Here is an 11,763-nt window from a genome sequence, read left to right on the forward strand (position 1 = left end):
AACTGAACATAACAGACATGAATAAGGGACAATACTGAGCACTATCTGGACATCCTCCATGTTGTTTTACTTTGCTTGCATGGACTTGGTGCATCTAATGGCCCCATGTCCATTATCCTAGCTCTCTTCTCTTTTGCATAAATGGTCACAATCACTAGGATATTCAGGTCACAGGTTTTATTATCCCTAAATGTCACAGCAAACTCTAATATTTATGCACAGAGAGACAGACACACACATCAGTGCCAAAGATCTCCCTGAGCAGCTTCCCTGGGTTAGATTTTTCTTACACCTCTAGAAGTCTATAGTCTTATGCCTCTGCCTGATGTCACTCCATCACTCCAGCCACCCCCCGTTTGCCTGTTGCTTAACCAAGACTGAGGATGGGGGAGAAGTTCAATTCAGTTCATAATGAAAACCAGGTCTACACACACTTTCTAAAAACAATTAATGTGCTGAAACACAGCCAACCTTTGAAACTCACACTTCTCTGAATTTTGCAATGCTGTTCTCAAGTAACGTATATAAAAAAATCCCAAAACTATTGTCCATACAAATTCATATATTACTATAAAAATGCATTGCATTAGGGGAAATTGCTTTAAAAAAACATGTTTATATTTGGATAAATTCACACTAAAATGCTGGTGAATCTACATAAATATTTTTTTAAAACACCAAAGATGTGCAGATGTGGAGAGCTGAATTAAAGATGGGGTGGAAATGAGAAACAGACAGAAATTAAAACTGGCACACCTGTTTAACCTTACCCACATCCTGAACAAGACACACAAGATCCTGTGCTGAACTGCATGAGGAGAAGTAGCAGGGCAGAGCTGAGGAAGCCCACATTGGTTGTACCTTCATTGATATCCACATGTACCACTGCAGGATTGACTGCAGAAGGGATGGAGAAGACATTCAATTCACACTATGTGTGAAGCATATCTCCCTAATTTGCACTTTCCAAAATAATACAACAACTGTAAAACAGCCATCCTTTAGACCTTGGCACTTCTCCATGTTTTGAAATGCAGATTGGTGGCCAAGCAGCGTAATGCATATATAACTGAAGACAGCACATTAAAAAACATGTGTTGGTGAAAATAATGTGCAAAACTATATTATATTTCAGATCAATACTTTGTAGGTTGGGAAACACTGAATGCCGACATGTGCACGTTAGAAGAAATGTTTGTGAAAGTGCTGGTGAATTTCCTCGCCCCAGCCAAAAAAAACCCCCAAACCTTTCACCAATAGTTGTGGAAATGTGAGGAACTCAAGTTTGGAGAAATGAGAAATCAAGAGAAACCAGAACTGAGGGCAACATTTCCTCACAGATGACCTGCTGAGATTGTTGATTTGACACACGTGGAAGCCACTGGAAGAACAAAACAGACAAAACAGCATTGAAATAAAAATTATCCAGTCCAAAAATGTGGTTCAAAAGCTTTGCTCACAGAACTTAAAAGAAGGCACCACACCTGACATGGATGCCTGCAATTAACATATGCGTAGAACTGAAATACAATCCCTTTCATGTGACTGTGAGCTGATCATCTTGTGACTAAGCCCACAGAGATACAGTCCAGGCCCAGCTCCATTAATGATTAACCAGGTAGGTTTTTCTCTAACCTTTAGCATCCTAGGATTTGGCACTGGTCAGGTAGCCTGGGATCCCCTTACGCTTTCCCCTGTCCCCAGCTCTCAAAATTCCAGCTTTAGTATCAGCTCTGCTGAGCACCCCTGAGTAAAGAAGTTGGGTTTGAAATAGGAAGTTTCACCTACATGTTGCCCTGAGTGCCTTGTCAGGTATCGGCGACAATGCTGGACTGGAGCCCCAGAGGTACAATGTGCTTCTTTTCCCTGGGAACTCCAGTGCAAGAATTGCTCCTTCCCCCAACTTCAGATATATGGTATTGGAACTGGAGCAATAAGGATGGATTCAGTGAAAAGAGAATACACATAAGCGAGTTTATTAGGATTATATTTTGCAGAAGTAACAAGGAAACTTCCAAGTGAATGGGAAGACCAAAGAGGTAGCTCTATAGAGGAGGTTATTTTGAAAATGAAGAAGAGCTGTTTTTCCCCCTTTGAGGGATGGGAGAGGAAGGAATGAGATCAGAGACACATCCACTAAGCAGGCAGAGTTGGGAGGTGTGGTCTCCTTTAACGCTCTTGTTTGCAGATATAGGTACACAAAAGGTTACAAGGTTTATCATTCCACTTTCGAAAACCTAAAATTCAAGACATGACAAAAGTTACTATTTCTTGCCCATTATTACATAACCAAATGGATGTGGTTTGGAGTAAGGGTTAGGAATTGGATTTGACTACGGTATATTTCAGATACTAAAAATCCGGACAAACATGTTGAGCTCTTTTCTTTTCTTTTTGCTTGGGCCTTGCACCGCCTCCCTCCCTGAACCCTGTTCAGGCCCCTATTCAAGGTAAGCGGCTTTGGGACACTCACCAACTGGGCTTCCTCCTGACTTGCACTGAGCCCGGGGTGCTTGGCTCTGTGCACATGCCATCCATCTGGGCAAATGCGCACGCAGGTCATGCCCAGTTAACTTTCAGCCTCACTTCAAATTGAAATTGCAAGGTGCACCAGGAACAAGTGAGGGCCGACCTGAGCTTTTTTCTTTTTTTGAGCTCCCCCCCCCAAAAAAAAATCTCCCTTCCACCCCCACCCCAAAATTCCAGCTTTTAAAGCATGTTTGAAACATTTTCCTTTGAAAATAGTCCTGGTTGCCATATGTCCAGGTTTTCCCAGACATTTTGCTGCTTTGCTGCCCAGACGCCATTTTCAGGCCCTGATTCCCGAACATGTCTGGGAAAATCCAGACGTATGGCAACCCTAGATTGGGCAGGATGGACTGATCCAGAACTGACGAACCCCATGTGAATTGCCCATCCAACAGTTGCCTGACTTCAACCTCATAAGTGTGCTCCTGATTCAAAATTTGCAGCTGTAATCAGGTCTTTTTTAAAGTGATGCCTTCTTTTGTTTCTTTATCTGACTTTAACCACTTCTTAGAGAAATGCTGTAGAAAATAATATGACATGGCCCACTTGAAAAACCACTGTTTCCAGAATATAATATGTAAATGAGTATGCATGCAATAAAACATATGCAACTAAACTATGCAGATGAGCTACAGCTGAAGCCTCCTGGTATGTTGGACAGTGACACTAAATGCTGAATGAATGGACCACTGCTAGCCAGAGTAATTGATCTGTAAACATTTCTACAAGCGAACACCTGGTTGAAGGTTAAATATGACTCATAATTGGATCCCTTAAAATCAATAGACTTTAATTAGTGATGGTTGACAGATGTACTGTATTTTCAGTGCAATTTAGTGAGATGCAACCCTGAGACAAGTTGGAAATTTATAGGGAATTGGAGGGTAATGTAGCATTCAAGGTGTAAACGCCTTTTTTCTCAGGCATGCAAATAGTTTCCCTACCTGTCCTACGCAGCAGCTCCACACAATACTCCTTGCCGCCAGTGTTGTTTGGCTCCCCTCCGTTCCAGTTGCTGTAATTAAAGACTGAATCATCAAGCCACTTCCAATCTCGGTTCTGCAGGAAAGAGAAGGAACAGCTCATTTGACCAAGGAGGTTTGTAGCTCAGAGGAGCTTTGTAGCTCAGAGGAGGTTGCTCAGCAGGAAGCTCTTGCAAGCTATGATGGAGACGTTAGAGAAGAAGCCCCTACCATAAGCAGCATCTATGCAGGGCCATGGGTGCTGAGGCAAAATGTTCACTGTGGGGGGTTGGCAGTGTTGCATGTGTGGGCACCCCTAGTGTGGGATGGAACCCAGCACGCCTGACCCCTATGTAAAATATTGGAGAAATAATTATGGGATGCAGCCTGTGAGATGATAGGATGGCATTGCTAAGGAGCCACTGTGCTGTGATGATGACCTGGAATAGAGTAATTGAAGGGAACTCACCTCATAGGGATCATAGAGACCAATCCAGACATCATATTTTCTCTTCTGCTTTGAGGAGATGTAATTGGCCACCAAGGATGACTCTTGCTCTGTGAGTATAGAAGCCAGATGGGTCCCACGGCCATGGCTTTGGCATGCAATCTGAGAATAGAGAAGGCACTAAAGTATTTCTGCCACCACTATCATCATACACTTAACTCTAGGTCACTTTCCCACATAATGGTGCCCAAAGTGGTTCACAATGTATCAAAAAGACAACAAGACAACAACAACAGCAACAACAGCAACAACAACAACAACAACAACAACAACAACAACAACAACAACAACAACAACAACTTATTACTTATATCCCACCCATCTGACCGGACCTCCCAAGCCAACCAAATATTAAGAACATGATAAAACATCAGACATTAAAAACTTCCCTAAACAGGGCTGCCTTCAGATGTCTTCTAAATGTCAGGTAGTTGTTTATTTCCTTGACATCTGATGGGAGGGCATTCCACAGGACAGGTGCCACTACCAAGAAGGCCCTCTGCCTGGTTCCCTGTAACCTCACTTCTTGCAGTGAGGGAACTGCCAGAAGGCCCTTGGAGCTGGACCTCAGTGTCTGGGCTAAACGATGGGGGTGGAGATGCTCCTTCAGGTATACTGGGCCAAGGCCATTTAGGGCTTTAAAGGTCAACTCCAACACTTTGAATTGTGCTCGGAAACATACTAAGGTAAGAATTCAAAAGTGATATCCCACCCAGTTGGAGTTATGCAACTGTGAATAACCATGTGTAATGTCAAAGTTCTTAATCTATTCTATCTTTTGGAATGTGGTCCGTCTGTTTGTCCATTTGTCTATCTTTGACCAATCTGTGGCCCAAGAAACCTACTTTTTAAAAGAAAAGCCCACTTCTAAAAACTCCAAAAGAAAATTAGGATGAATGCTTGTTGCTGTGACTTCCCTGTACTCTTTTCGGCACCTTCTAAAAACATTTTCTTTAGACAACCCTGTCAAGACATGTAGAATGTTGGTGTATGTTTTAAACTGGTTTTTAGACTTCTCATTGATTCTATTTTCCCCTGAATGTTTCAAATACTTGTTTTTAACTGTTTGTTACTGACAGTGCTATTGTATTGTTATTTTTTGTAAATCACTTTGGGTTTTAATAAAACCGAACAGTGTATAAGTCTTGTAAAATTTATGAATGAAAGAATGAATATTAATCTCTACCCAGGCAAATCAGACTGAGTGTTCAGTGAAGAATGGCTGTCACATAACTTCTGTGTAAGCTTTGTGCAAACAAATCAGGATGAGGGTTCACGAAATAAGTCCTCTGGAGGAGACCAAAGTTGGTTTTCTCACAACTCCAAATTCAGAAGCCTTTGCATACAGAATGTTGAGATTGTTTCAGAAAAGGAAAATAGGCATTTAAATGTATGCAAGGAGTTTTGAGCTGGAGGGATTTGCTTTGGAATGTTGAATTCATATTAGCTTGACCTCTGCTCCAACACAGATAATCACCAAACAAACAAACCTACCACATTCCATTTTGGCACTGCAGACCATTACAGTGGTACCTCGGGTTACATACACTTCAGGTTACATACACTTCAGGTTACAGACTCCTCTAACCCAGAAATAGTACCTCGGGTTAAGAACTTTGCTTTAGGATGAGAACAGAAATTGTGCTCCGGCGGCACGGCAGCAGCAGGAGGCCCCATTAGCTAAAGTGGTGCTTCTGGTTAAGAACAGTTTCAGGTTAAGATCGGACCTCCGGAATGAATTAAGTACTTAACCCGAGGTACCACTGTATTCTTTTCAAAAAGAGAGATGACTTGCCTCTTCCTAATGGTGAGTGAATACATTCTGGCCAGGCCATCCCTCCTGACCACAGGATCAAACTCTTTTGGGCCAAGGTCCCTTTAGCCCCCCAATAAAATATTTGAGGGGGCGGGTTTCCAAAGGTGATGGGCATTGCCATTCCAACGGGGGGTGCCATGTCTTGTGATTGATTGTGCAGAGCAGGGCTTACCAGCCACTTCCACGCCCCTTATTTTATTTGAGTTGCCACTCTTGAGGAGTCTTGACTGTTAATTAAGCCTTCATGGCTCCCATGGAAACACATCCCTTGAACATGTTGGGTGAGCAACTCAATTTGAAATGTTGGCCAGGTATTGTCTCAGGACAACCCACATACATAGCCCTCCTCAAAAAGATCTCATGTGCAACCCACAACAATATCTTATGCTACAGCTTGGTTGGTGAGAACCAACTTCTTACCTCAGCTGCAGACCATGACTTTGGACTATCAAAATATGCATAGCAGTTGCCCAGCGCTCTCAGCCAACCCCTGGGACAGGATCTGGCCCTTGCTGTATGGAAAGAAGAGTAAAGGAAGAAAAAGAGGGTGGGACAAAAGTTGTAAGAAGACTCTTTTTAATGTGAAATCTCACTTTACTTGTACTTTTGCTTATTCCAGTGAGGAAGCACAGGTAATTTAAACCTTTGTGCTTTCAGAGGTGGTTAGTATCCAGTTGAATTGGTGAGACAGAAGGTAGGGAGACAACAGAAGGTGGATCCAGAGGCAATGACAGGCAGTGCCACTCCCTGACTGGTTGTCAATATGAATATGAGGAGTGGTTCAGGGCAGACTGAGGTTGGTAGGGCAGTTCCCTATTCACTCTAATGAACCAGCTTCAATTGCCTGATTATTTATTCCAACAGCCTTAGCTTGGTTACCATCACCTGGAAATATAACAATTACTTTTTATTTACATAAATGCTTAGCCCCATTAAGATTTTTGGGAAATTCCCAGATAATTGTTAAAACACTCACCTCCAGGGAAAGAATAGGAGACCAGGAGACCAAGAAGGCAAAGGTAGGTGACAACCCCCATCTTCTGGCTGACCTTTTGTGGAAGGAAATGTGCAACAAATTAAAAACCTATCCTTACTTATTGCGAATGTGGTGACAGCAGGAAGAAGTAAACCAGCATTTTATGTTCTTAAAATCATAAATGGGAAGATTAGAGAAAGAAGAGAGAACCCAAAACTTAAAGTTGTCGATTGTTGAAGTATCATGGAGTCAAGTAAGGTTAGTGTGTAGGTGCACCTAGTGCTGACCACTGACTCTTCTGGACCAGTGGAGGCTGGTGTCCATTGGGGCTGATAGGGCAGAAGGCAGGAAGACCAGTGATAGGTGGAGCCAAAGTCAAGGACAGGCAGAGCCAACCAATCCTAACTTTGTCCCCATCCTCTTACCTGCAGAGTTCCCTTCCTCTGTAGTGTTTCCTTAGGACACACTAGAGACTAAATGATGGACTACGGCTGGCTGAGTCATCTCTATGAAGACAACTGCTGCATGATTTTGAGGAAATATTCATAGAACAAATTGCCATGAGTTCTAGCATCTAAGGAGTGCCGCTAGACTCCTGTTTTCTCAAAGGCTGAGCTTCCTTATATGTGAAAAATCTGGTTTCCGTTACTCTAAGTGTGAAACAGCAGCCATGATGTCAGAACAGAGTTGGTGGCCACCTTCACTAAGAACGTGGGGAAAATACATTCCACTTTGCATACAAAGGGAAATCCACCTGGTTTGCATGTGTTTCTTCAGGTTGGCAGTGCAGTTCACCAGCCAAGTAATGTGAAGAGAAATGCAAGGACTAGGAAACAGTGTGTAGAAATGCATATGTATATGAAAATAGCATGTAAAATGCATTATAAAAAGGAGAAATGTTCGCAGAAATGTGTCAATTAGTAGAAATTTACTAAAATGCTGATTATTTTTTTTAATTTTAAAAATGCCAACTGATGTGGAAGACTGCAAGAGACCAAAGCTGTCAGATTCACCCATCCCGACCTCCAACTTACCCAAGCTCCGTCCCGTTGAGGTGATGGATGCTGCTTTCTGCCGTGGCAAGTTGGGTTCTCAGGCTGTGGTGCCCATTCTTATATAGAACTTGGCCAGGGAAGGGTGTGAAAAAAAGGGAAGAAATATGAACCACGTTTCCATATATGGAGTACAGATCAAGAGAGAAAAGGTCGGTTTCAAATTCCACTGAAAACCACAGACATTTTGATTGCGTGAATATTCAGAGCAATTGCTATTATGCTTGTCCTAATGCCAAGTCCCCTCTGCTGCTGCTGCATTCAGATAGCCACAAACTTAACACCACCCTGACCCACCCCAGTCCCATCCACATTAGCTGTGTTGTACAACACCAGCATGGCAGGCCCCTGTAGTAACTGGAACCAAAGTTTTGTCCCTTGGTCTAGCCCTGATTAAGCTCTGCTCCCCCTGCCCCACATCACCCCACCAAACAACTATTACCCCAGAAGGAAATCTGTCATTGCTCCCCACTCTCATTGGCTACCATTCTAGGAATCATAGCAGCTCTGGCAGAACAACTTCTGTTGAGACTGCAGTGGACAAGGGAAGGTGTCTCTCTTCTCTGTGCATGCACTGAAGTCCAGAGGAAAATTGGGACCCTCTATGCCTGCTACTATGCCTGCAATAGTTGGTGTGTATGTATTTGTGACATCACTTGGCCAAGTGTCCTGAACCCTGGCTTCTTCTCCTCCTCTTCCTGTGGCTGTCGGGGAAAGAGGTCCCAACTGCCCCCGACACCATACAAATGATATCACGGGCATCATGTCTTGAGTGTCTCACATGCTGCATGATGCTTGGCATTGTGCCAAGAGGAGGAGCCAGGGGCTGGAAAACGAGCAAGGTCCCAACTAAAGAAGAATGGCGACTTAAACTGATGGAATATGTGCAGCTTGCAGACCTAACCTATCAAATAAGAGAACAAGAAGATTGGAATATGTTTATTGAATGTATGGGTGGAGAATTCTGTGCACTTGAAAGCGTTGGCAGCATTCAGATAAATTCACAGTGTAAACAAGTTTTGATGGATGTCATAATGGAATACTGAATGGTTTAGTTTATGTAAAATATGCAGGGATTTGTAATATGCAAAATGAACCATGGAAAGCGAAGGGAAGTCATTGACATTTTCAGGTTAATAATAATAATCATCATCATCATCATAACAACTCTGGGCTGCTTCCAATCAAGTGTTAAAAACAATACAGCATTAAATATTAAATACTTCCCTAAACAGGGCTGCCTTCAGATGTCTTTTAAAAAGAAGATAGCTGTTTATTTCCTTCACAGGTGAAGGGAGGACATTCCACAGGGCGGGCACCACTACCGAAAAGGCCCTCTGTCTGGTTGCCTATAACCTCACTTCTCGCAATGAGGGAACCGCCAGAAGGCCCTCGGTGCTAGATCTCAGTGTCCGGGGTGAATGATGGGGGTGGAGACGCTCCTTCAAGTACACAGGACCGAGGCCGAGTAGAGCTTTAAAGGTCAGCACCAACACTTTGATTTGTGCTCGGAAACATACTGGGAGCCAATGCAGATCTCTCAGGACCAGTGTTATGTGGTCCTGGCGGCCACTCCAGGTCACCAGTCTAGCTGCCGCATTCTGGATTAATTGCAGTTTCCGGGTCACCAAACCTGCTGATGATCTCTCCCAACGGCTTCATATAGATATTAAAAAGCATGGGGGAGAGGACAGAACCCTGAGGCACCCCACAAGTGAGAGCCCAGGGGTCTGAACACTCATCCCCCACCACCACTTTCTGGACACGGCCCAGGAGAAAGGAGCAGAACCACCGTATAACAGTGCCCCCAGCTCCCAGCACCTCTAGACGGTCCAGAAGGATGTTATGGTCGATGGTGTCAAAGGCTGCTGAGAGATCCAGCAGAACTAGGAAACTAGGAAACTAGGAAAGGTTGTTTAAATGAATATACTAAATTGTAAAATAGAAAAAATTAATAAAAATAATACACACAGAAAAGAGGAACATCCGGGGGGGGGGGGAGAAACCAGCCATGGGAACTGCGGCTTGGTGCCCAGCCTCCTCTGTCCCCTGAATATTATGTGAGCTCCGCCCCAGCCAAAAAAATCATTTGGGGCGCCCAAAGAGCTCAGCCCCACCCCCAAGCTGGCACCCCTGGCAGAGAGGCACATAAAATCAGAAGGAAAGAGGTGGAAGAAATTTGCAAGTAGATAATAAGTATGACCTGGTGCAAAAGGTGAAAAGGATCCTGCAAATGTAACAGTTCTGCAGAAGAAGGAACTTGACCAACTGTAGCTCTTTGTGGAAGCTGTGCAAACCCAAAGCGTGGTTGCTAATGCCTATTCCACCTCTATAGCCAAGTCACCCTTGTTAAGAAATAGTTGCATTTGTTAAGAAATAGTTGTTAAGAAATAGTTGGTGCAGAGGTCAATTTGACATAGTAATGTTATGAGTTGGGAGCGAGGTGCCAGACCCCCTCTAATCCCTGCATCCAGCAAGTGTTGAAATGTAATCAAGCAAAGCTCGCTTCCCGGTGAGGTGAAGTGGGACTAGGGGGCTCAGGGCAAGACGGCAAATGGGTTGGGCCCCCTCCCTCAACAGACATTAACCGCTTTACAGCCGGAGCCTGAGGCTTCTCATTGGGGGGAGGGGTTAGCAATGGATTCCTGTGCTTTGGCTCAACCCTGTCTTTCCCCCCCACCTCCCCTTTCAGAGTGGTGGGGTTATCAGGGGAGCTCGCAATTTGGCGTTGCCAAAACCCTGCACCCAAAACTCCCTTTTGAGTTTTCTTTAGGGGTGCAGAGCACCCTTGTTTTTACCCCTTCAACAATTGAACCTTCAAGGCTTGCTCTCTGCAGCCATTCACTGCAACCCGTGACTATGACCTTCTCAGTCCATCCATCTTTGCAACTCAAGGTCTAAGAGCACCAACTCAAGTTTAGGTGGTGGTCGCAGGGGACGAGGAGCACAGCACCTAAGGGACCTGCCCCCAGCAGTGCGGCTCACTGCAGTCAAACCTAAAAATAGCTACAAATTGCTGGCATGCTAGTTGTCTGTCTGAGAAACTGCTAGGTTTGCTTCTAGGCAGGAAAAGATTTACTTTAAGAAAAGAAAAGTTCATTGGAATAAGCTGTTGAAGGGTTATGATCTTTTTTATCTTCTTTTACATTTTTCTTTTTCTTTTTTCTCTTTCTGTTTTCTGTTTATGTCTGAAAAAAATGCAATAAAAATATTTTTAAAAAAAAGAAAAGAAAAGAAAAGTTCAGACTCTGGAATGCTTGCAGGCAGTCCTGGTACAATGTCACCATTATAAGACAGCAATCCGTACCATTCCGGTTGAGTTACAGCTCTTAATACATTTAAAGTACAAACAGGGTCACCAGGCGGGGGGGGGGGTAAAAGGAACATAGAGGCAACCATCTGAGCCTTTGACAGGCAGCATCATTGCTAAGGATCCTTAATCACATAATTGCTGCTGCTAAGCAATCAGAGGAAGGAACCTGGGACTCTGGAGAGGAGCCTCCCAGAGCAGCAGAAAAGGAACAGGGGAAGCTGGTGATATATGCTGCTAGCCCTGACATCAGGCAAAGGACAAGAGTCTGCTTCTGTACTGAGATAGGTTTGTTAAAGCACTTTCCTCCGCTTCAACATTATTTCAGTCACTCCCCAAGTACAGTATACAGTACTGCCTTTGCAGTACAAAAGGCAATTGGGTGGCTACTCAGAATTACCTTGCTTGAAAGATCGAGGCTTTCTTCCTACTGAGAAAACATTTGTGAAACGCCTATGCCCCACCCCATTTGCCATGTCTGCTTGTCACCACGGGGCTGTTGCTTGTTGATATACCGTAGCCATTGCACAAAACAAAAAATATAAAATGAATCAGAAATACAACCATAAAGCCATCAAACATCTCACAGGTGCAGCAAGTTAAAATTCTT

At 43.8% G+C, this 11,763-nt stretch overlaps 2 protein-coding genes across 3 annotated transcripts in view; one reads left to right on the top strand and one right to left on the bottom strand.

Moving 5' to 3' along the window:
* Nucleotides 1-11,763, top strand: part of LOC308570901 (C-type lectin BpLec-like) — a 107,939-nt gene that overhangs the window by 54,797 nt on the left and 41,379 nt on the right. Inside the window, exon 1 of one of the 2 annotated variants that reach the window (XM_081165970.1) lies at nucleotides 1,558-1,618. The exons of the other annotated variant lie outside the window; for it this stretch is intronic. Coding sequence (XP_081022096.1) covers nucleotides 1,607-1,618 — 12 coding nt within the window. The 5' untranslated portion in view covers nucleotides 1,558-1,606. Of the gene's footprint in view, nucleotides 1-1,557; nucleotides 1,619-11,763 lie in introns of those variants that run through there. 2 annotated transcript variants of the gene reach the window in all.
* Nucleotides 1,961-7,923, bottom strand: LOC308570906 (C-type lectin-like). The gene is made up of 6 exons (XM_081165981.1): nucleotides 7,826-7,923; nucleotides 6,792-6,864; nucleotides 6,236-6,327; nucleotides 3,961-4,101; nucleotides 3,474-3,588; nucleotides 1,961-2,237 (listed from the first exon to the last, which is right to left on the bottom strand). Exons 2-6 carry the CDS (start codon nucleotides 6,850-6,852, stop codon nucleotides 2,170-2,172), a joined length of 477 nt encoding a protein of 158 aa, XP_081022107.1. The 5' UTR covers nucleotides 6,853-6,864; nucleotides 7,826-7,923; the 3' UTR covers nucleotides 1,961-2,169.

The sequence above is a fragment of the Podarcis bocagei genome (assembly GCF_964188305.1).
Source record: "Podarcis bocagei genome assembly, chromosome: 13".
NCBI classification, from domain to species: Eukaryota; Metazoa; Chordata; class Lepidosauria; order Squamata; family Lacertidae; genus Podarcis; species Podarcis bocagei.